The sequence below is a fragment of the Grus americana genome, chromosome 15 (genome assembly GCF_028858705.1).
Source record: "Grus americana isolate bGruAme1 chromosome 15, bGruAme1.mat, whole genome shotgun sequence".
NCBI classification, from domain to species: Eukaryota; Metazoa; Chordata; class Aves; order Gruiformes; family Gruidae; genus Grus; species Grus americana.
The window spans coordinates 16,716,716-16,738,616 of record NC_072866.1 but is presented as its reverse complement, the minus strand read 5'-3'; the positions used below and the strand labels follow the sequence as shown (position 1 = coordinate 16,738,616).

At 55.9% G+C, this 21,901-nt stretch overlaps 1 protein-coding gene across 1 annotated transcript; it reads right to left on the bottom strand.

Moving 5' to 3' along the window:
• Positions 1-11,738: 11,738 nt before the first annotated feature.
• Positions 11,739-20,484, bottom strand: CLEC19A (C-type lectin domain containing 19A). The gene is made up of 5 exons (XM_054842505.1): positions 20,279-20,484; positions 14,457-14,622; positions 13,873-13,966; positions 12,970-13,102; positions 11,739-12,235 (listed from the first exon to the last, which is right to left on the bottom strand). Exons 1-5 carry the CDS (start codon positions 20,367-20,369, stop codon positions 12,156-12,158), a joined length of 564 nt encoding a protein of 187 aa, XP_054698480.1. The 5' UTR covers positions 20,370-20,484; the 3' UTR covers positions 11,739-12,155.
• Between the last annotated feature and the right edge of the window lie 1,417 nt (positions 20,485-21,901).

The window sequence follows — 21,901 nt, the reverse complement described above, 5'->3', positions numbered from 1 at the left end:
GCTAACTACCAGCCACGGCTAGCTAACTAACAGCCCCGGCTAGCTAACTAACAGCCATGGCTAGCTAACTAACAGCCCCGGCTAGCTAACTAACAGCCCCGGCTAGCTAACTAACAGCCATGGCTAGCTAACTAACAGCCCCGGCTAGCTAACTAACAGCCACGGCTAACTAACTAACAGCCCCGGCTAGCTAACTACCAGCCACGGCTAACTAACTACCAGCCCCGGCTAGCTAACTAACAGCCATGGCTAGCTAACTAACAGCCCCGGCTAGCTAACTACCAGCCACGGCTAACTAACTACCAGCCCCGGCTAGCTAACTAACAGCCATGGCTAGCTAACTAACAGCCCCGGCTAGCTAACTAACATCCACGGCTAACTAACTAACATCCACGGCTAGCTAACTACCAGCCATGGCTAGCTAACTAACAGCCCCGGCTAGCTAACTAACAGCCATGGCTAACTAACTAACAGCCCCGGCTAACTAACTAACAGCCCCGGCTAGCTAACTAACAGCCACGGCTAACTAACTAACAGCCATGGCTAGCTAACTAACAGCCCTGGCTAATTAACTAACAGCCCTGGCTAGCTAACTAACAGCCCTGGCTAGCTAACTAACAGCCATGGCTAGCTAACTAACGGCCACGGCTAGCTAACTACCAGCCCTGGCTAATTAACTACCAGCCATGGCTAGCTAACTACCAGCCCCGGCTAGCTAACTAACAGCCCTGGCTAGCTAACTAACAGCCCTGGCTAATTAACTAACAGCCATGGCTAGCTAACTAACAGCCCCGGCTAGCTAACTAACAGCCCTGGCTAGCTAACTAACAGCCCTGGCTAACTAACTAACAGCCATGGCTAGCTAACTAACAGCCCTGGCTAACTAACTAACAGCCATGGCTAGCTAACTAACAGCCCCGGCTAGCTAACTAACAGCCCTGGCTAACTAACTAACAGCCATGGCTAATTAACTACCAGCCCTGGCTAGCTAACTACCAGCCCCGGAGCTGCAGTGGCAGCCGCGCAGGCTGTGTGTGGCCAGGGCAGAGACGATGCTGCTGCCCGCGTCCAGCGCTGGCCTCGTCCCTGCCAAGCAGTGCCACGCGAGGAAGAAGCGGCAGCAATCGTTTCCCGCACGCCTGCCCGTGCCCGCCAGCGCTGGGCGGATGCTGGGCTGGCCATCCATGTGCTTGCTGGGTGTCAGCGGAAGGGCTTGTCCTTCATCTGCTGAGAGCTGTCTGGGGGAAAAAAATGGAAAGTAGTAGCGCCCTTTGCCAAACCGTGCATCTGCGATGACCCTTCCCCGCCGCCGCGCGTGGTGCAGCTCCCGGCTGCCCACGGTGCACACCCTCTTCTACTTCAAGCACGCTGGCAGAGCTCGAGCAGAGAGACTCAGAGAAAACGTTCAGTCTTGAGCTCTGCCTTTCCCAGGATGATAAATCCACATGTGATTCCATCCACTTCTTTGGGGGTTTTTTTTTCCCTACCAGGTACCTCTTTCTTGTCTGACCTTGCTGAGCGCGTTCGTGTGCACCCCCAGGAGCCTGCTGTGCCGTGACCCACCGGCCCCTGCCAACGCTCGGTTCCCGTGGGATGCTGCCAGGCTGTTGCCGCTGCCTGGGATCGCGGCCGTCCCTCCTTTGGCTTTGCGAACCAAAGAACCTGAGGTTGCTGTGATCCCTGCAAAAACAGAAGGAACTAAGAGGGATGGATCGCTGCGGGGAAACGCAGAGCCTTCTCGCCTGTCACGGGAGGGGAGCCCCGGGCTGGCAGCACCTTCCCGCAGGGCACCCACCTCCTCCGGCAGCTCGCGGGAGCCAGCTTCAACAGGAAACGTTTCCTCGGGGCTCTTTGCTTAAAGAAAATGCATCAAATGTTTTCCTCGGTGTGGAAACCTTGCCATGCGCCAGCTGCTCACTAAGCCTGACCACTTTCCGTCCTCTGCTCCGCGAGGGCATTACCGCTCCAGCTGCTGCTCTCCGGCACAAGTACCCGGAGCGAGGCGTGCTAAAAGCCCAGATCCAGGCTTTACAAAACAAGGAATCTGGGATTTGGACCAACTGTAAATAAAAACTGAGCGAAACCACGCTGAGCATGCTTGGTTTAGTGTCCTCTCCTGGATTTCCCGCAGACTCGAGGAGCTCCCTGGGTCGCAGCTCCCGTGCAGTCACATCCTTTCCTCTCCTTTTTCTTGGTATTTTCTGTGCTGCCTGAGCAGCTCCCGGGGCCGGACACTGCCCGGGGACCCACGTCTGTGCACCATCCCTGCTGTCCCCCTCGGGGCGAGCAGAGCCAATGCTCCCCTTTCGGGCCGTGCAGCCGGGTCATCCCGGTGCCAGCTGGGCAAGCGTCACCACGTAGCAACCTTGGGGTAACCCTGGTGTAACCCAGGTGCAATGTGGAGGACCCACCAGCCTGGGAAGAAAGACATCTCCAGCAGCGGGGCAGCCTCTGTGGCACCTGGAAGCTGCTTTTGGCAGCGTGTGAAGTATCTCAGCCCCACTGACATTTTCGGCTTCCTTAAAAGTCTCTGCACTGGTCCTGCACTGGCAGGAGTGACAGGGACGCAGCAGGCACTGCTTTACCCTCTGCAAAGCCAAGGAGAGCCCAGCGCTTCCACCCAGGCCGAATTTGGCCGGCAGCCCCGGCGTGACCTCAGCAGCATTGCTAGGGGACGAGCAGCAACAAACATTACAGCGACCTGCCGTGGAGATCGGATCTTTATCGTCTCGCTTGCAAAACGCAGAGCATAATGTCTCCTAGATTTGCTTACTCTGGCGGGCGTTTCACTCGGGTTCTGGTGGCACTTGAGGGTGCCTTGTCCGGGTTCATGGAAAAACCAAACACCCAGAGCCGTTTGGAAATTACACGTTCAAAATGAGCGTAACAGGAAAAGAAGAGCGCAATATTGTTTGTGGATGTGCAGATGTGCTGCGAGGAGCAGAGTGAGCATTACCTCAGCACCCGTCCTTAGCTCGCCCTACAGCTCCTCCGATGCCCGTCCAAACGAAGCAGAGAGCTGAGCCGCTCTCCTAGGCAAAAGGACCGACAGATCTCATCTCCGCAGGACGTCTATAAGCAATGGTAACGGCCTCCTTCGGGTCGCAGAGCAGCGTTGCTGCAACCCCGGGCATCGAGCAGCGTTTCGGGCTTTGCAGAGCAGCTCTCTGCGCGGAGGCAAGCGGCACCGGGCGAACCAGCCATCGCAGGAGCCACCACGTCCTCCCCGGGACACCCCACGCTTCACCCCAGCTGATGAGCACCATGCCCTGGGCACGAGGACACCACGGGTGACTACGGGCTCCCCAGGAACTCAGCTGCCTGGGGAGAAAGAAAGCCCAACCAGGAAAAATTGTCACCCACGGCGGCAATCAATAACCCTCAAGAAAAGGCAGAGGCCGGTGGCAGTCATGGCTTAATAACAGTGATTTTAGGCTTTGTTTTTAAACTGCTTATTTAGTATCGCAGAAGGGATTTTATGATGAAAGCAGGGATCTTTCTCAGTCTGGCGTACGGGAGCTGGGCTGTTTTACACCCTGGGCATTGCCAGGGAGGTCAGTGACAGGGCACGAAGTAAATCAGTGCAGAATTTGTCTCCATGAAAAACCTGTCATTAGCAGAGAACCCAGTTCCCCAAATCAGCTAGCAGGGACAAACCATTTCACTAAAATAAATCACTGCAAGGGTAATTCAGGGAACTACAGGGGAAGCCGCTTTTGTTCTTCAGTCACCAGTTCCACGCTGACAATTGTACGGCATCCTTCTGGGCTTGCTCGCCTGTACTCCCTGTCTCACAGGGATTTTTCACTTGGGGCGTTGCCCCATGCGGAATGACCGATTCTTCTTATTTTGCGTGTACTTACCTCTCTCCTCTGGAAAGATCCCAATCAGGTATTAGTTTTAGGTTTGTTTTCCCCATCCCTGCAGCTCCTGGTTTTTTTGTACCTCTGGCTGCAATTTCTCACCTGGGGCATCCTAGCCAAAGCACTCCTGTTTGCTTTACTCCAGGCAGAAATCTAGTCCCTCACCAGCAGCTCATCCTTGTACAAAAGGAAGAAAATGCTCGGAACCGCTGGGCCGTTACGCTGGGCCGTCTCACTCTCCGGCAGAGCTGAGCCGCACGAACAGCCGCTGATCCACGGGGCCGATCCCAGCACCGGGCTGACCCCGGCACCCCCCGTACACAGAATTACCCCCAAACCGGTCAATATACCCGGTGCTGCCAAAACCCTTATTGCCCGTCGGGCCTTTCTTCCACAGGCCGCTCTCAGCAGAGCGCTCGTCCTTCAGCGCAGCCAGCTAATCAGGCTAATGAGGCGACACGCACCGCACCTTCCTGTGGTGTATAATCAGCCTGAAATTAGGTTTTAGTGTAAGTCTTACAAAATATATCTCTTGAAACTTCAAAATGATGTAACTGGGATCTTCTGCAGAAGAAACGTCCATGGGTGAGACCTTAGTGCTGGTTACTCTGCACGGGGGGGGAGAAAGGGAGAGCGAGATGTGGGACATGCAGAGGATGTGTGCGTGTGCACATAAAATGGTTATGATGTAATAGTAATGCAATACATAAACATACACATGTGTGCATTTAGACGTGGTTAAACATGTCTATATAATGACGGCACATGAACGTGTATGTATACATGGTTAAATGTTTCCACTAGGCTTCCTGGAGACGGAGCATTTGCAGGATGCTCCGGAGAAGTCAAGTTTTGAAAATGCAGCTCAGGGGAAACCAACAAATAGGAGGAACGTAATCCTCTTCCAGCTTGCATTTGGTACCCTTGAATTACCGTATCTGCCTGACTAGGAAGGTGGTGGTGAAGGTCACGCTTCAGGTGGTGTTTTGGAGGCAGGAGCTCCGCAGATGTAAGGGAAAACCTCTTTCGACTTGTACCGAAGGGTGCCGTTATAAACCACGCACGCTGCCTCCATCCGAGGGGGCTCAGACAGCCCAGACAGTGCATCTGGCCTCTTCCAAAAATAAACTCGACTTTCTTCTCCTCCCTTAGGAATCTGCGTTTCCCCTTGCAGGGGGGCATCTGTCACAAGGGCTCGTTTTCTCCAACAGCTTAACGAGGTCTGTGCGAAAGATAAAGAGCAGGGCTTTGGGATGTGCTGCCCTGGCAGCCCGGACGCGGGGGTGATGGTCGCTCTCTCCTCGAGCTGCAACCCCACTCCGTGACCATCCTGCACATGAAAAATACCACACACACCCCCCCCTTGTCCTCTTCTGCTTCTCTTTTGCCAGACGTACCATCTGGGGAGGGATCCCCTTCCCCTGCTTATGAGAAGAATTTCAACAAATTGCTAATAAGGAAAAAGTGTTCAGCATATTGTATCTAAAAATGCCCATTAAAAAAAGCAATATATCCTTTAAAAATATATCTCTACTAAATCAGTTGCATTAGGGTGCAGCCATTTGGCATATGCCATTAATTGCATACGTTCCCTTGGTGAGCACAGAAAGCCGCTGCCACTGCTGGAAAATTCAGACGTATCCCCCAAATGGCATATTAATAATGAGATCTTTCAGAGGAGGATCCATGACTCAGCCAAGAAGAAAAATGGGTCATTCACTGCACTGAGCCGTCTGAACAAAACAGCAGCTTTTTTCGGGTTTGCTCAGTTTAAACCAGAAAAATGGAGACAGCAATGCGGGAGAGGACGCGGCGGCTGTGGCTGCCGGATAACGTTAGCAGTGAGGGTCTGCACTGGCCCGTTGAAGTTGGAAACCCCACCCCGAGAGGCGTTTTGTGCCTTGTGGGGCTGCGCGCTGACACCGGCAGTGGAAGAATCTGCGCGCATCCTTCACCGCTGCCTCACCCCGCTCCACCCAGCGCCACCAACTCGCCAATACTTCCCCAAAAGTCACGTCCTGGGGGCGCCCGGGGTCGAAGGGACCAAACCCGCCGGCACCAGGATGCGTGGGGAGCCCGATGGCTGTCGCCCCCGCGGTCATCCCCTGCGAACGGGGGTGAGCCCAGGCGGCCGGGGCAGCGCGCAATGAAGGATGGCTTTACTGTAGGGGCAGAATACACCAAAAATGTCAGATCTGAGCAAGGATTTCCGGTGCCCTGCCTGCGTTACTGCCAAAGCGGGAGCCGCTCTGTGTTACCTGTGTGGTTACGGGGCGCGGGGTGATAAAAAACACCGAAATCCCTGTCCGGGCAGGTGTGCGGGGGGATCGGCGGGACCACGTGCAAAGCAACACGCAGCCCCCCCAGGCAGCTACAGCAGGTCGCTCGATGGAGTCAGTGCAGAAAAAGGGGCAGGTTACAAAGCTGGCGTTTAAGATTTCATTAGAGCTGTTAATCTTATTGCTATTACCAAATTATAATCGCTTTCACATCCCAGCTAAATCCAGGGTAACTATCCATGTTAGATGAATACGTTCATCATCTACATTCAGCTTTTACTTGGGACCGTGACTTTGTGTGATGCTTTGGACATGAATAAAGGCCACGGCCCGTTCCTGCGAGTGATTGCCCTCCACGCTGACAAAATACCACGTTTAATTGCTTTAACCCTCACTTCTGCCATTCCCTTCCCCTCCCTCTGCCTGTGACTTTCACGTTCAGTGTCTGCTGAGTGCAACACACGGCCGGTGGTGGGAGGATGGAGGAGCTGAGGTCCACCAGCCCCCCTGCTCCCCACGGGCACTGGTGCCAGCACCAATGAGCGGACTGGGAACCCACGAAGGTGTTATGTCCTCATGTGGATAAGCTGCACAAAACAGCTTCCATCTGCAGACCCGCCACGATGTCCTGCTACCTGATTTAATTATCTCAGTGAGATAAAAGAGAAATTAGTGGCAAGTGGATTTTTGCCATTAAACAAATACTTGACAATGAATGCCAAGCTCTTAAACAGCTGCTGGATTGTGGGTCAATTGACTTTTGGGAACCCATGGCCATTGAGTCTAAACAGCATCCAAATCAAATTAATTTTGTCTTCAGGATGAAAAAAAAGAAGGCTTCCCTATCGTCTTCTACAGCCACCTGTGAAAATTCAAGCCAGCCCTGCAGCACCGCCCTTTCCCAGTGCTCCACAGCAAGTGCCGGCTTTGCGATACCAAAAAATCAGCATTTCATTTCATCTGCATTTCATCTAGGCTGGCATTTTCCCAAACCTCAAAGTCTCCACGCTCCCTGGGAGCAGAGGCTGGTGGCTATTACCCCGGGAGCGGGACCGCAGCCCTCCCGTCACACGGGGAGACAGCGATTCCTCAAACTACCTTCGAATGAAACCTCCTCGCCTTCCTACCCCGCAGCAGATTGCCGAGCGCAGCCAAAGGGCGACGTTTTATCAGAGCCCTCTCCGTCCTAGGGAGGCACAAGAAGAGATCCCTGTCCCGTCCTCGGCAAGGCGTCCCACGGCGAGGCGCTCGGATTTTGTGTTATCCCAAGCAACGGCACGAGTACGGCTGGATGTCAGAGGGGGTGTGCAGAGCGAGCACACGCTTCCTAGGCCAGGGCTTAGGTTAGCGGGTTCCCGCAGGAGGGATGCGGTTACAACGTACACCCCGCTCCAGCAAAGTTCCGTTCAAAATCTGCTTAATATCAGCACCGGTCGCTTCCGTAGAGCCCTGACAGCAACCATCTACCACCCCCTGAAAAAGGGCTTCGCGAACCGTGCAATCAACAGCCCAGCGTAATTTTCAAGAAACACAAATGAGCAAATGCCTAGTTGCCATGGTAACCCCAAGAGCCGGACTAGACTTTTTTGCAGCTTACCCAATATCACCACATTTCTCCCACGCAGCAGGAGCGCGGCCCCCGGGACCTGCCCCGGGCACAGCCGCCAGGTATCGCGGAGGAGATCGGCTCCGTCGGCAAACCTGCCCAAGCAAAGCTGCGCCCTCGCCGACTGGCTCCAGAGGAGTCGCGGTCCCGGTGCCAGCTGGGATTCGTTTCTCTCTCGTGTCACCTGCGCTTTGGCTCCGTGGCCTTCAGGGCTGACCGGTTTCACGAGCAGAAACCGCAGCGGGAATTCCTCCCTCGTTAGATCTGCGCTTGACGTCTGAGCAGCAGCGTGTCTGACAATTTGCGCTCAGGAATGAAAGTTTCCGGCCGAGTTACCAAGCCCCCGCGAAGCGACAGCAGTCAATAAAAAAACGTTACCATCCTTTTTAGGTGTCTGTGCCACAGAGCCCTGCGCCAAACCGGGGACGGGGCTGCTGACCCACGGACCGCCGCTCCCCATCAAGGCGGTTTTCGCAGGAAGCCCGGAAATCCTTGGCATAGAGACAGGGAGACTTTTGGGGCACCGATAAGGAGCAATCGACAGCAAAACGGACCCTGGTGCTGGCGTGAGGCAGCCCCCGCGCTGAGCCAGCCCTGCCCGGGGCTGGATGGACCCCCGGCAGCAACGAGCCTCTCCGGCCGGGAACCGACCCTGCTTGGAGCATCACTCAGCTTTTGCAATTAATTAAGGTGCCATCACACGCCAGCAACTTGCCTGGTTTATAAATCCGCCTTCGATCGCGTCTCTGGCCCTTTCCTTGGCGGCCGTCTCTGCCCGGGGGGGCCGGGCTCAGCCGTGCCCGGCAGGAGATGCCTTTCCCGGCACGCTGGTCCCCGCTGGCTCCCACCACCCTGCTCGTTCCCTGGCAGTGGCAGGGAGCAGCTGGTGCGAGGTGGGATGGGAAAACCCTCCCGCAGAACAGGAGGAACATCTCGGTTGGGGGATTTAATGCTAACACCATCGCACAGATCGGTAACATCACTTCTCATAAGGGTTTGGGGATGGAGCCCACTGCCACGGCCAGTAAATGTCTGTAATTTACTCCCCGAGCGGCCGGAAGCCTTTCTTTTGGCCCTGAGATGGTTTTGTTCCCTATGGGATCCGCTCTGCAGCGTTCTCGCCCCGGGGCAGGAGCTGCTCTGCTACGCAGGCAATTAAAACCGAGGGAAACCAGGGCGGGGAAGGGAGATGCACAAGAAAAAGCTCACAGTTCAGCTCTGCAGGCCTTAGCCTCCCGGTAATTTTCAAGGGGAAAAAAATATTACCGAATTAATAGAGGAAAGGACAGCTCAGCCCAGCCCAGCCAGCCGTCCAAGCAGCCGAGATTAGAAACCGGGGAGGAAAATGATGGGCCGGTGCCCAGGGCGGGCTGCTGCCGGCTGGCACACTGCAGCTCCCGTCTTCCCAGCTCCCATCCCTGGACATCCAGCAGCATATTTCAGGAAATAAAGAATAATAATAGCCAAAAAAAAAAAAAATAGACAAATGATGCGGGCAGACCCATCGCTCCCACCTGCCGGGGCCACCCTCTGCCTGGGGCCGGGGCCGATATTGTCACTACAGACCAAGGAATGGGGTATGTAGGAGGGCAAAGACATTTGTCACCAGTAGGTAATTATTTTTGTTCGATCCCGGGCTACATCAAACAATGCTCACACTCACCCCAACTTTCCTGTGTTACAAAGGAAGATGTTCAGCTCCTAAAAACCCTCAGAGACATGAAAGGAGCCTGCGGCACCCGTCGCTGGCAAGCGATGTGCAGGAGAGGTGTGGGACAGTCCTGCCGGGCTTCCCATCGCCTGCGCCATATGGCAGGGCAGGACGGAGAAATTCAAGATAACAGAGGAGTTAAGGTTATGAGGTGAGGAGTACAGAAAAATAAAATAAAAAGTTCAGCCCAAAGAGCTGCAGCTCCTCCCGGCTGGCTAACGCCTGGGACCCTCTGTACCGAGGGAAAGGGCACGTCCCATCTTCCACCCAGCACGCACCTCGACAGATCCACGACGAGTTCATCAGGAAGGTGAAAACTCCTGTTGTTTTTCTGAATTTTGCTTGATTACTGTGAAACAGAAGACACTGGCGAGGGAAGAAGTGGGTTTGGTTATTTTTAAAGGACGGACCCTGGAGCCTGGGGAGGAAGCCAAACAAAGCCCCTGTTAACTTTGGTCCTGACTCTCAGGTCACGCGTGTTCAGTTCTTTTCACCTGGCAATGAAGATGTTAATTGGAGCCGACAGCTTCCATAGGTTTTCCCATTACCAGTATTTTTAGCCACAGTGGGGCCCAATTCCTCAGCCGCTTTCCCAAAGGAAGGGTTTAACCTTTCCTTGAAACATCTCGTGCCACTTGCAGGGAAAAAAGAGAGGTTTTTTGGCTCGAGGTGTCCTGAGCCCCAGCCGTGAGGAATTCCCAGGACGTGTCAGGAATAGGGAGAAGAAACCCAGGAGAGGCGGCCCGGAGCCGGGCCCGGAGCTCAGCACCACACAGCAGCATCACCCAGCGGGGCGGCCGCCCCTCCAGCACCCCGACCTCCCCGCCCGGGTGCTGGGCGAGCCGCGGGGGTTCTGCGGGGCGTGCTGGCCCCGGGCCCCTGCGCTGCGGCTGGTCTCCTCCTCGGTGACAGGACCAGGCGTACGGCCCCGGCGCTCGGAGCCCGGGGTCTGTGTCCTGCGATGCCCCGGCCCTGCTGTCCTCGTGGTGGCGGTGGGCACGGGACCCGCCATGGGTGGCCTCTGGGCAGCCAGCAAAAGGGGTGCACGAGCCCTTTTTCTGCCACACACATCCGGATCTGACACACGGACATTTTGTTAGCTTGTTGGACCCAAGAACGCTTTGTTTTTACAGGTGGTTTAATACTGTTATCATCTATGTGTAATTTCTTGGTTTCAAATGAAGGAAAAGCCTCAGGAAACCACGTTCAGTGCTGTCTCCTGCCCTGGACTGAAAGTTGCACAACTTACTTAAAAAAAAGAATATGGAGAGTAAGCATCTGTATATATATAAAAATCCATTTAAAATAAATATATATGTATTTTAAATATAGAGAGATTATATTATCAGTGTTTCCTTATTTTAGAAACCTGCTCCAACACCCATGTTCCACTTACACCACCACCGTACCCCCACCCCGTTCTGCAGTTTCTCTCCGGGTGGAAATGCGTTTCAGCTGAAAGCTGTGCAGACACCCAGGGAAGCAGTTAACAGCTCCGGCAGAGCTGGGAGTTACTTACCAGTTACTTACCTCAGTGTATCCACTGTGACCACTCTGGAAAGTCTTAGTCTTGAAATTTTACGTCTCCAAAATGGTGACATCAAGAGAGAGCAGACAATTTTGTGAGGATGCTCTTACTCATCTTCCCAGGCAGCGGCCGAGATGGGGCAGCCCAGGGCTGTCCTGGCTGCTTTGGTGCTCGAGACGCTGGGGCTTTGCTGGAGAGGGACAAAAGGGGGACATCGCTCCCAAGGGAGGGCACGGGGCCGGAGGAGGACGCAGCCCCCTCTGCACGGGGCTTCTTGCAAACCCACGGGGATGCCACAGGGCCGTGCGGGGCCGAGGAAAGATTTGTGAGGGTGGGCCAACCCTCAGCTGGAGCACATCGGCCCTTCGCCCACCTCCCTTGTAACCCGCTGAGCCCAGAGCAGCTGGGCCCAAACCCTGCTCACCTGCTGCGGGCAGGGATGCTGCGGAGCTGCGGGTGCTGAGCGGCCCCTTACGCCCCATGGGTGATGCCGTGCGGCTGACGGGGACCGGCCAAGGGCAGGGTGTGCACACACACTGCCCAGGGACCCCAACAAACAGTCAGGGTCACTAAAATAAACCTTCCCAGGTGCCTGCTCCCCCCACCCAGTGCACCTTTTAAAACAGAGCAGATTGGGGTCAAACCTGCTCCTTGGGCCCGAGAGCCCACGTCCCCGGGGAGCCGCTGCTACTTGAGCACTAGAAAGACGGAGGAGCCTCCACCTGCTGTTTGCTGTTTATTTTAGCGGAGAGAAAAATAACACACACAAGAGGCATTTTGCATAACTTATCAGAAAATAACACTTTTCCTCCACTCTTCGCAGACCAACGGGCAAAATAATTTCTTACGGCTATTTTTTGGCGCTAACAGTTTGGTGTATTGGTAAAATCATGGGTTTCCTCTAACACACTGCGATAATTGATCCGAAACCCAAAGCCAGGCTCAGGCTTGGGGGGCTCCTTCGCTGTTCGACACAGCTCCCGGCACCGTTTGCCCGTGGGGAGGGTGAGCGCCGGGTTCGTCCCTGCGGCGCTCGCAGGAGGGATTTTCCAGCCGGGGTCTGGCCGGGGATGCCGAGCAGCTCCGCGGCTCTCGCCGCCCGTGCTCTTCCCCAGCACGGCTGGAGAGATGACCCAAAATGAGGGGGGCGCAGGCAGCGCCGGCAGCCTCAGTCCAGGGCCAGCGAGGGGATCTTGCAGACGAAGGGGAAGGCTCTGCCGCAGGCGTTGTCGTTCCAGGAGCGCAGCGCTACCCCCCCCAAAAAAACCAAGGCATTAGCCAAAAAAACGTGGAAGGAGGTAACCATGGACCACCCTCAGGACCAGGACCTCCTGCCGTCGCGGGAGCCTTTCCCCGGATGTCCTCCTGTCTGGGCTGCTCCCCACCGTGCCCCCTCCCAGTATCCCCATCTCCATCCTGGGGACGCTGGCGGGGACGCCTGGCAGCTGCAAACACATCCCAGTACCCCACAAAATATCAACAGGTCGTGCGTGGACGGGGCGTTTAGGTACGTCCACGAGGTCTGGGTACGCCTTCACGGTCTCACTGGCAATGGGGGGGTGAGGTGGGATTTTTGCACAGGCAGGGTCTTCCCCGCTTCAGCGAGATGCCCCCGGCCTGAGCGAGGGAGGGGAAAGATGGCAAACCGAGGGGTGTTTCCACGGGCTGCGTGTGGGACGGGAAATGGGACAATTTGACCGTTGACACAATTCAGTAACTCTTCAAAGTGGGTGATGCTCGCCTCCTGCCGCTGCTGTGGGGGAGAGAGATGGGCTGTGAGCGGAGGGAAAGCGAGCATGTGTGTGTACGTGGTGAAAGAGAAAACACATCCTTCCTCTGCAAAGAAATAAAGAAAATAATAATAAAAAATTAAAATGCGAGCCCTCAGCCCGCCAGCAGCCTCTTCAGAAAAGCACGAGCGCGGTGGATTGAATTTGTTTACGTGCAGGTAAGATGCACCGTGCCCCCGGCCCGGCACTCACCGCTGCTGTGCCTGTACCAGATCTGCACGCAGTCCTCCTCCTCGGGGATGGAGTGGATCCCGTCGTCGGGCTGACTGCCGTCCCAGTAGTGGTAGTCGTAGGAGGAGCCGTCCGTCCACTCGAAGTGACCCTCCTGGCGCGGGGCAGAGGCCGCGATGGCAGAGCCGCGTTGGCGGGGGGGTCCCACTCCCGGGCAGCCCTCGTCCCCGTCCCCATCCCTGGTGCCACCCAGCCCGGGGACACAGGGACAGACTGTCACCGCTCAGCAAAGGCCAAACAGCTCGTTTGGGTTTTACAACTGAAAACCTACCTGGGAAAGCCCCAGCGTTCGCAGTGTTCTCACCAGGGGAAGCCCAGAAATTAAACCTGTATATTTTTTAACACACCCAACGCAATTCTGCGTTCCTTTTCCTTTGTCTTTTCCATTCCTTTCCCACTATCTACAAAAAAATTGCTGGCACGGGACTGTTCTCCTGACGGTCTCGATTTTTGTTACGTATTAGACTATATATTTCCAATATGTCAGCTTTGAAAAGTTGCGGAGTATCACAAGAAAGCAATGAAACTTGGTGATTTTTTGACATTGGAGATGTTTTCAGTTTATTTCCTCTTCTTGGACCAGCAGTACAATACTCTTTCTATTAATCCATCAATAAAATATGATGTGAATAATTAGTAATTATTAATCTATTAATTCCAGTAACACTTTTCTTTTAAAAGCAGACTGGGGGGGGGATGAAATGACAACCTTCCCCCCCATGCCGCACGACAGACCCTACGCCACCACCCGATTAATGGGGCTCTAAGGAGCGAAGAAGAAAACCCAAGTGGCTTCCTAGGGGGAAAACGCAGGGAAGTGAATTTTTCAAAGCCATTTCCCGCAGGATTAGAGGGAACTCTCACCTGCCGCAGGTCGTTGAGCCCCGTCCAGATGTCAGTGGGGATGCCGGGCACGCGGCTGTTCACCAGGTCGTACACGAAGACGTTTTCTTCCCAGCTGGCAAAACAGAGCAAGACGGAGCTGCTGGGGCGGCTGGCGGGCAAACGGTCGGGCAGGTCCCTCAGCATTCACCCCACGGCACGGCCAAACGGGCCCCCCCTCTTCTAATGGCTGGGGATTACTGTCCCGGGGCTGTGCAAAGGGTGCACAGTGTGGGGGAGAGCTGGGGGAGAGGGAGCGGGGGGAAAAGCCTGTGTAATCATCTTGTATTTCTATCCCTTTTCCAAGAGTAAAAAATGCAGTTTTGGGGAATTGAGGGAATACTACCTCAGTTTTCCTGCCAGGCCAGGCAAAGGCGTTTCTTACATCGCCTTTGTGTGCGCAGCGTATCAGACATGACCCGGTCGCTGCCGCAGAGGGATGCTTAGGCTGGGACACGAGCCTGCAGCTGGCACAGAGGTTGTGCTGTGGAAATGGGATTTCGTCCCCATTTTCCTTCTTCCCCAGGCCATGCCAGGGTGGGATGACGTGTTTCCATGCCCCTCACCTGTGGATGGAGGCCAGCTTGGCTGATCTGATGCCAATGGAGAACTCAGCGCAATAGAGATCAGCTTCAGCCCAGGTTTTGTTGATGGGGAAGTACCGGTAGCAATGGCCTTCGTACTCGGTCCAGAAGAGCGGGCAGGAGTAGGCGTGGACGGGCTCCGGCATGGCTGGGGGCAGAGCAGAGGACATCCAGCAGCCGAGGGCCAAGCGGCGCGGCCGGGCAGCCGAGCAGGCAGCAGAGACGGCGCTGCCCAGCCCCGCTCCCCCCCAGGCAAATGACCACCACACACGCGTGGGAAACCCACCTCGTGCAAAAGTGTGCAAAAGCCAAAACGCATTTCGTAAAGGCCGGGGGTTTCTCAGTTTTAGCGTCTGCCTAAATCAGGAGGGACGTTTCAAGCCCGTTTGACGTCGGTTTAGGCAGAGGGTGCTTAAAATAAAGGCACTGCCGTTGCTGCCCAGGAAACCGAGATAAGGGCTCCTCTCCTCTGGGCTCCATCAGGCGCCACCGGAGCTGCCGTGCTGGGACGGGAGCTGACAGCCAGGGGCTGTTATGGCCGCACGCTGCCCTCCTGCTCTCGCCTCCTGCAAGGCCAACTCGCACCTCCTCCCTCCGAGCAAACCCCCCTCCCCACATCCTGGGCCCGGACGCAGCCGTCCACGTACGCACGCGTTGGATTTCGGCCCCACAAACAGCCGGGTGAGGCGCGCGTGCCGCCGGGAGCGGTGCCGGCCTATCTGCCTCCCGTGGCCAGATACGAGCGGGGCCCCGCGGCACTGCTCCTCGTCCCTCACCACCTCTCGGCACAGCGGGGTTACCCCAAAAGAGGCCATTTTGGGGGGCAGGACGCATTTCTGGAGCCAGTGCTGCTGTGTAAACGTTAACACTTCTTCCCGACCTCCTCCGTGCCACGGTCCCGCCAGCGCGCGCGGGGAGGATGCAGCACACGTGCACAACACACCACCCAACACGAACGCACGCGTAACCCCCAAATCTTGTGGCGCGTAGCCTTCGCTCTCTTAGCTGCTGCGTTTTGAGCCTCGGGGAGTCACTAACGACCCCAGAGCCGGTTCCCACATCCCCACGGGATCCTGGCCTGGGGTCAGTGCTGCTGCCGGAGCGAGCGGGGAGGCGGGCAGGGCGGGGGGAGCGGGGGTTACAGCACACATCAGATGCCATGAAGCTATCCAAGCAGGTAACAGGCTCAAAGCCAGAGAGGTCAGGGTCGTGCTACAGGGCCGGGGGGGACTGGCTTCCCCCAAGGGCGAGGAGAGCAAAACCCTGCCGGCAGCAGCACGGGACGTGGGAGCGGCGAGGGCAGCGTGGGCATGGGGAAACGGAGAGGCGAGGTGAATTCAAAGCAGCTGCGGGAGCGTTTGTGGAGCTGAATCTTTCCCTGCCCCGGGGCAATAATTTCATATTTCATCAGCTCTTTCCACATGGGGATCTCTGAGTGTTTCACAAACACCCTCCAGCCACCCCCAGGTCCCTCCTGTCACACACCCCGTGTGTGTGCGACAAACCACGAATGCAAAGAGCCTTTTTTAACTCCTCAGCAAGGCGCGGAGGCCGAGCCGACTGCTGGTAGCACCTGCTGTGCCGAGCCCCGCGGGGCTGTCACCCCATCACCCCGCCTCGGGACCCCTGCCCGCTCCCTCCGAAGGAGCCGTGGCTGGGAGCAGCTCTGCACCCACAGCTACAAACCCACTGAGAGCAGCGACAGGCTCTCCCACCCTCCTCAGCGCTAGTTATGGGCTGCGGAGGGAAAAAAATAAGGCGTGCTGGGCTGGAAGGAAGAGGACCAGCTTTACGGGAGAGTGGCCAAGCCGCAGGCAGCTCAGTGGCAATGTGGGGTGCAGCGCTCGGATTCACACCCAGCCATCCTTGCATTTGGGAAAACCTGAAAAAAAGCAAATTGTTGCTCTAAGAGCGATAAAGCAGAAGGACCAGGAACGCCGGGAGCTGATGCGGTTTCCTGGGAGCCAAGCCCTCCTCCCCACATGGCACCAGCCAGGAGTCCCTGTCCCCACCGAAAGCAGAGCAAGGGCAGGGGGTCAAACCCACAGGACGAGGCTTCAGCTTCACTGCCAGGTGCTGGATGAGGCACGTCCCCCCATCCGGGACAGCGCTGGGATCCGGTCCTGGCCCGTGGCGACTCCAGGTTGCTGCTCCCTCCTGCCGTGGGCACCCCGGGGCTCTGTGGCAGACAGGCACCACCAGCTCCAGCAGCAACTGGGATTTTATGACAGAGGCTGTGAAATGCCTCGACGAACTCTTCACCTCTAGCAGCACGGTGACAAAATTCACAGGGCTTAACCCAGCAGCATCCCCGGCAAACGGGGCCCTTCGCTCCCAAGTGCTAATTGCAGCGGGCGTCCCGGTGCCCTGGCTCCAAGCCGGGTCTGTCGGCGCCCGATCGCCCGGGAAAATCACCCTTGTTTTGTTCGGAGCAGCCGAAACCGAGTCAGAGATGGAGACAGTCCTTCTTTGTTACTCCGTACTGCTTCCCATTAGGTAGCATTAATTTGATGAGCTTCAGCGAACCAGAGGTGCCTGAAGGAATTTAAGGTTAAGTACACCGAAAAGGAAAGTATGGGAGGTCAGCGTTTAATTAGCATCTTTTCTGTTAGGTCAGGATCAGAGGCTTTGGCTGGAGAACTACTGCTCCCAGTTTTACCAGCAGGAACAACTGGGGGTGCTGCTTTATCCGGGGTCTTCAGGGGCTACTTTTAGCAGAAAGGCCATAAAAAATGGGATGTGTGGTTGTGAGTACGTGAGCCCACTCACGGCTCTGTAGGAAAACCTCACAACCCGAGCCAGCACCTGCTGATGGCATTTGGATCTAAAAGGGGGCAGGGGAAGGATTTTGGGGCTGTTTAGACCAGATCCTCACTTTTAAGCACCCCAGCAAACATCAGCCGCAGCAGCACCAGCTCCTCCGCACAGGGCAGCGGCAGCACAGCCCTGCCTGCGGGACGGGGGCTCCTGCCAACCCCAAGCCAGTTCAGCCATTTGTCCCCAAACTCCTGGTGAAAAATGATGGCAAGAATCTTTCTTCCCTTTGCTTATTTACAGGGCAGCAGTTTTAAGGTCAGGGCCATGTTTTAACGCCACACCAGCAAAATAGAAGTCCAAACTTGGTTAAGATTCATATCAGGTAGCTGTTACTAACTCAGAAAAGCTGTAAAACAAGAATTTGGGGTCAGAAAGAGAGTTTTGTGCTCTCTGGATCTGTGTCAGTGCCAACAAAACTTTTTCTTTATTTGCTAGCTCAGACCCACTGCAGAACCACGGGGAAAATCACTTGTCAAAATCTTTCAGAAGCTGGCACAGCTCTGCCAAAAAGTTTCACTTCCCCAAGTGGCCACTTTCCAGATAGAAATAATTAACCGAGAAAACCCCAGCCAGCTGCACGCATTTTTTTATTCCAGGATGCTACTGAAGAAGACAAAATACCACCAGCGTGACTCCCACAGACTCAGCCGGGGAAGAGCGGGTTTTTTCCTGAGCGGCTTCATGCCAAGGTGCAAAGCTGCCTCACCTCCAGCGATGTGCAGATTTGAGATAGGAAGTCTGGGGCTAGGACGAGGTTGGCAAGAGATGCCCGCGCAAGAAAGACTCCTGGGGAGACTGCAGCTCCATCAAAGGGTTTTGGACAGCAGGTTGGATCAGGTCAGTGCTCTCGGATCAGGCAGCAGATGCTCTTCTTGCTGCAGAGCATTGAAGGGCTCTGTTTCATCAACAGCTGATGACTTACCAAAAAGCTTAGAGACATCAGGAGACACCTCACTGAAAGGCATGCTCTTGAAAATTGGCTCATCCATAAGCTAATGCTGCCGACTGACCTGGAAAAGCAAGCGAACCTCTTCAGCTCTTGGCAAGCAGCTGGGTTTGGAGGGTGTCCACTGACACCCAAGAGGCTTGGCTGAAGTTGATGCCAACGGGGAAGAGCCGAGGAGATCCCCATCACGTGCAGCGCTGGGTCCTTCCCAGGGCAGAGCCGCTTCGCCGCCGGTGCCCGAGGGCGATGCCGAGAGCGAGGGACAGGGAGTGCTCCCCAGCCGGTGGTCAGAGCTGGGGCTCAGGTGAGCATCCTGGTGCTCACCGACACAGTCACCTCTTACCAGCTCGGGACCGTGGGGAAGACCGGCAGCGCGGCTTTACCCTGCGTTGGTACTGCCAGAGCAGCGGGCAGTTACAGGGGATGGGTGAGGCAGCTGGGCTGTGACAGGGCAGCCCCAGGACCCCCCAAGACAGCTTTGGCCGGAGCAGCCTGCAGTGAGGCCAGGGGGTTCAAAGTGCCAGCTGAGCATGTCTCCATCCCACCACAGCCTCAACACGCCTGCCACTCACTATTCTTTAGTGAATAAACCCAAAGAATAAGCATTAAACCGGGGGTTTGGTAGGCAGGAGCGGGTAGCAGGGGCTAAGCCAGCGCTAGTGTGTGATGCTGAGGTGCCTTGGGTCACCCATGGCTTTAGGAGCACGTCCTTAAGCCCTGACACCACAGTCATCATGGACAAACAATCCCACCTTCATGTGATTTGCAATATTTGTCTTTCATTAACAGATGAAAGAGTCTCACGCTTAGCACCCGCCTTCAAAGCGGGCAGATCGTGGGAGGGTTTTCAGTCTGTGTCTGGGATGGATGGAGCGGGGGGTGGTACCCACTGACGGACATGAAGCTCATTTAATAGCTGGGCAATATTTTACACACTCTGATGTGTTTTTTAAAGCACATGTTACAAATTTCCATGTAAAATTTTAAACATTGGAAGTGACATCCCTTCACGCAGAGGGCTTTGCTTTTCTAAATCCTGTGACAAAACCAAGCTGTTTTTTTACAGCTTCAAATCTTCTGCCTCGTAGGTTTGGAGTCGTGAGGCTACGGCAGGCGCCGGCAGCAGCCCTCCTGCAGCCGGCATGGACAGATAGGAGTTATCTCACAGGGGTTTTTTTCCTCCTTAATTAGTTTTGGCGAAGCTCCCACGGATTAGGCGTCTGGCAGGAAAGCCAGGCTTGTATCGATCCTTTTTCTCATGAACTCGCTGAACAGCACTTAGAGAGTCCCGCTCCGCTCCCATTCCCATCCAAATCTAACAGGGCGCGAAGAAACTTGGAGCAGCGACTCTCACTCACACCAGCCCCATGAAAAAGTTTGCAAGAACCTTAAGCAACACAAAGCAGCCGCCGTCACCAACAGCTCAGAAATAAAAAAAAAAAAAAAAAAAAAAAGAGGAGTAAAGGGGAATCACTTATTTGTGTCCACTTTGCACATGCAGTAAGCGTGAATAAATAGACGGGGAGCCACGGCCGTTCCCTTCGCCTGTCCTGCAGTCCTGCGCCGCTCACGCGTGTACCTCCACGCGGTTACTTCTGCCCGTCACCCACGCCAGACCCACGGCGTGAAGGTCCACGGCACCGTGCCACGCGAGCGCGCAGGAACAAAAGCCAGAGCAGAGACAGCTTCGATATCCCGGGAGAGGGAGAGCGGGGCTGCTCTTGGCACGTCCCCCAGCGAAGGAGAAAGTTGGTTCCAAGGAAAGGCAGCGACTTCTGGAGCGCTGGGAGCAGGCGGCCGCTGGCCCTGCGGGAGCTTCGCGCTCTCCCCTCACCTCCCCGGTTCCGGGCGCTCGCTCGCTCGCTCCTTCCCTCCTTCCTTCCCTCCTTCCTTCCCTCCTTCCCTCCTTCCTTCCTTCCCTCCTTCCCTCCTTCCCTCCTTCCCTCCTTCCCTCCCTCCTTCCCTCCTTCCTTCCTTCCCTCCTTCCCCCGGGGCGGTTCCGGGTGCCCCTTCCTTCCTTCCCCCGGCGCTTTGCACTCACCTTGGCTGATCTTGATGTTGGTCTGGGGGAAAGCCCGGGCGGCGAGCAGCGCCGCGGAGAGGAGCCAGCACAGGTGCCACCCGCTGCCCATGGCCGCGGCCGGAGGGACGGACACAGCCCCGCTCCGCAGGCGGCCGGGCCCTGGGGGGGGACACGGGACGGGACACACGCTGGGGCCGGGACCTCCCGGCTGTGCGGGGGCGGCAGCCGGCGCGGAGGTGGATATAGGCGCCGCGCTGCTCCCTCCCCCCAGAGCAGCGGCTCTCCCAGCCGCACACGCCCCCCTACACCTCCCCCCCGGCTGAGCCCGGGCGCGCTCGTTGCATCCCACCCCGAGGGGCCTTCGCCCGCGGCCTGGCTCGGGGGGGGGGTGCACGTCTGCGCCCGGAGAGCCTTTCTCGCAGGCCGGAGGCTGCAGGCGAGGAAGGAAATCCCTCACCCACCCCGAGGGGCTTCCTGAGACCCTGTTTTGTGTCCCCGGTTCAGCACTGCCCAGCTGGTGCCGTGGCCCGCGGGGTGCTGGCGGGCATCGGGGGAGCAGAGCCGTACCGCGGGGGGTCAGGAGCCCCTCAAACGCGGGGCAGGCAATGCTGGAAGCACCGAACCAGCCTGGAAGGGGAAGGCACCGGCTGCGCGGGGGTCCGGGGCTGTCCAGGGACTTGCACTATGTCCTGTAACAGCAGAAAACCTCCAGCGTCAGGCAGCAGTCAATATTTTTCACAGTCAATATTATCTAGCGTGTCCCCTTTCTGTGGTCAATCTTTTTTTTTTTTAAATAAACTTCAGGTTTTTAAAAATAATGTATAAGGTCCGTTTCTAGCTGTTGCACTGGTAAGGGGAACGGTAAGGGCACAAATGCTAATCCTGCTCCATTGCCAATTTATGCCTTAAATCAGCATTGAATGAACTGCTTAGGAACACACTCGATGCTGTTCCCTGTTTATTCCCAACTACAGATTAAAATTTTCAGCATTTTCTGGGACTTCAGTTGGGAAGACCCATTTTTACAGGCAAGATTCAAGTAGAAACAATTTGAGGTGACACAAAGCTTTCAGTATAGTAAAGCATCCAGACTTTCTCCAGAGATGATAACTCAGTCACCTGCCATATACTGAATTTTCTTTGCATTACATAAAACCTTTTAAGAAAACTCCCGCATCTCCCCCCCATTTGCAGTTCCAGCTATTGATCTGAAACTGCAGGGCTCAAGGAGAAGCCTATTGATGTATCAGACACTAAAACCAAAGGAATTCAGAGTATTAGAAGCCAAGGCATGCCTTCTCCCTTCGTAACTGTGTGCCATCCCCAGATAAAGCCAGCGTTACAAGCAGTCCTCAGCAAACTGTGCAACAAAACTCTTTGAGCATATTAATCTACTCCCAAAGCATAAACGTTTACACTTAAAGAGAGAGCAGAGATCCAGAATAACTTTAATCCTGTTTCTAACAACAGGCCCACGGCAGCAGCATCTCCCCTGTGCAGTGCAGGCGGGAGCCCCGAGCCCCCATGCTGCCCCCCGAGCCCCTGTGCTGCTCCCGGAGACCCTGTGCTCCCCCCCGAGCCCCCGGCTGCCCCCCCGGCCCAGCAGCTGGGCACCAGCTTCCCCCCCAGCACTGGCAAAGC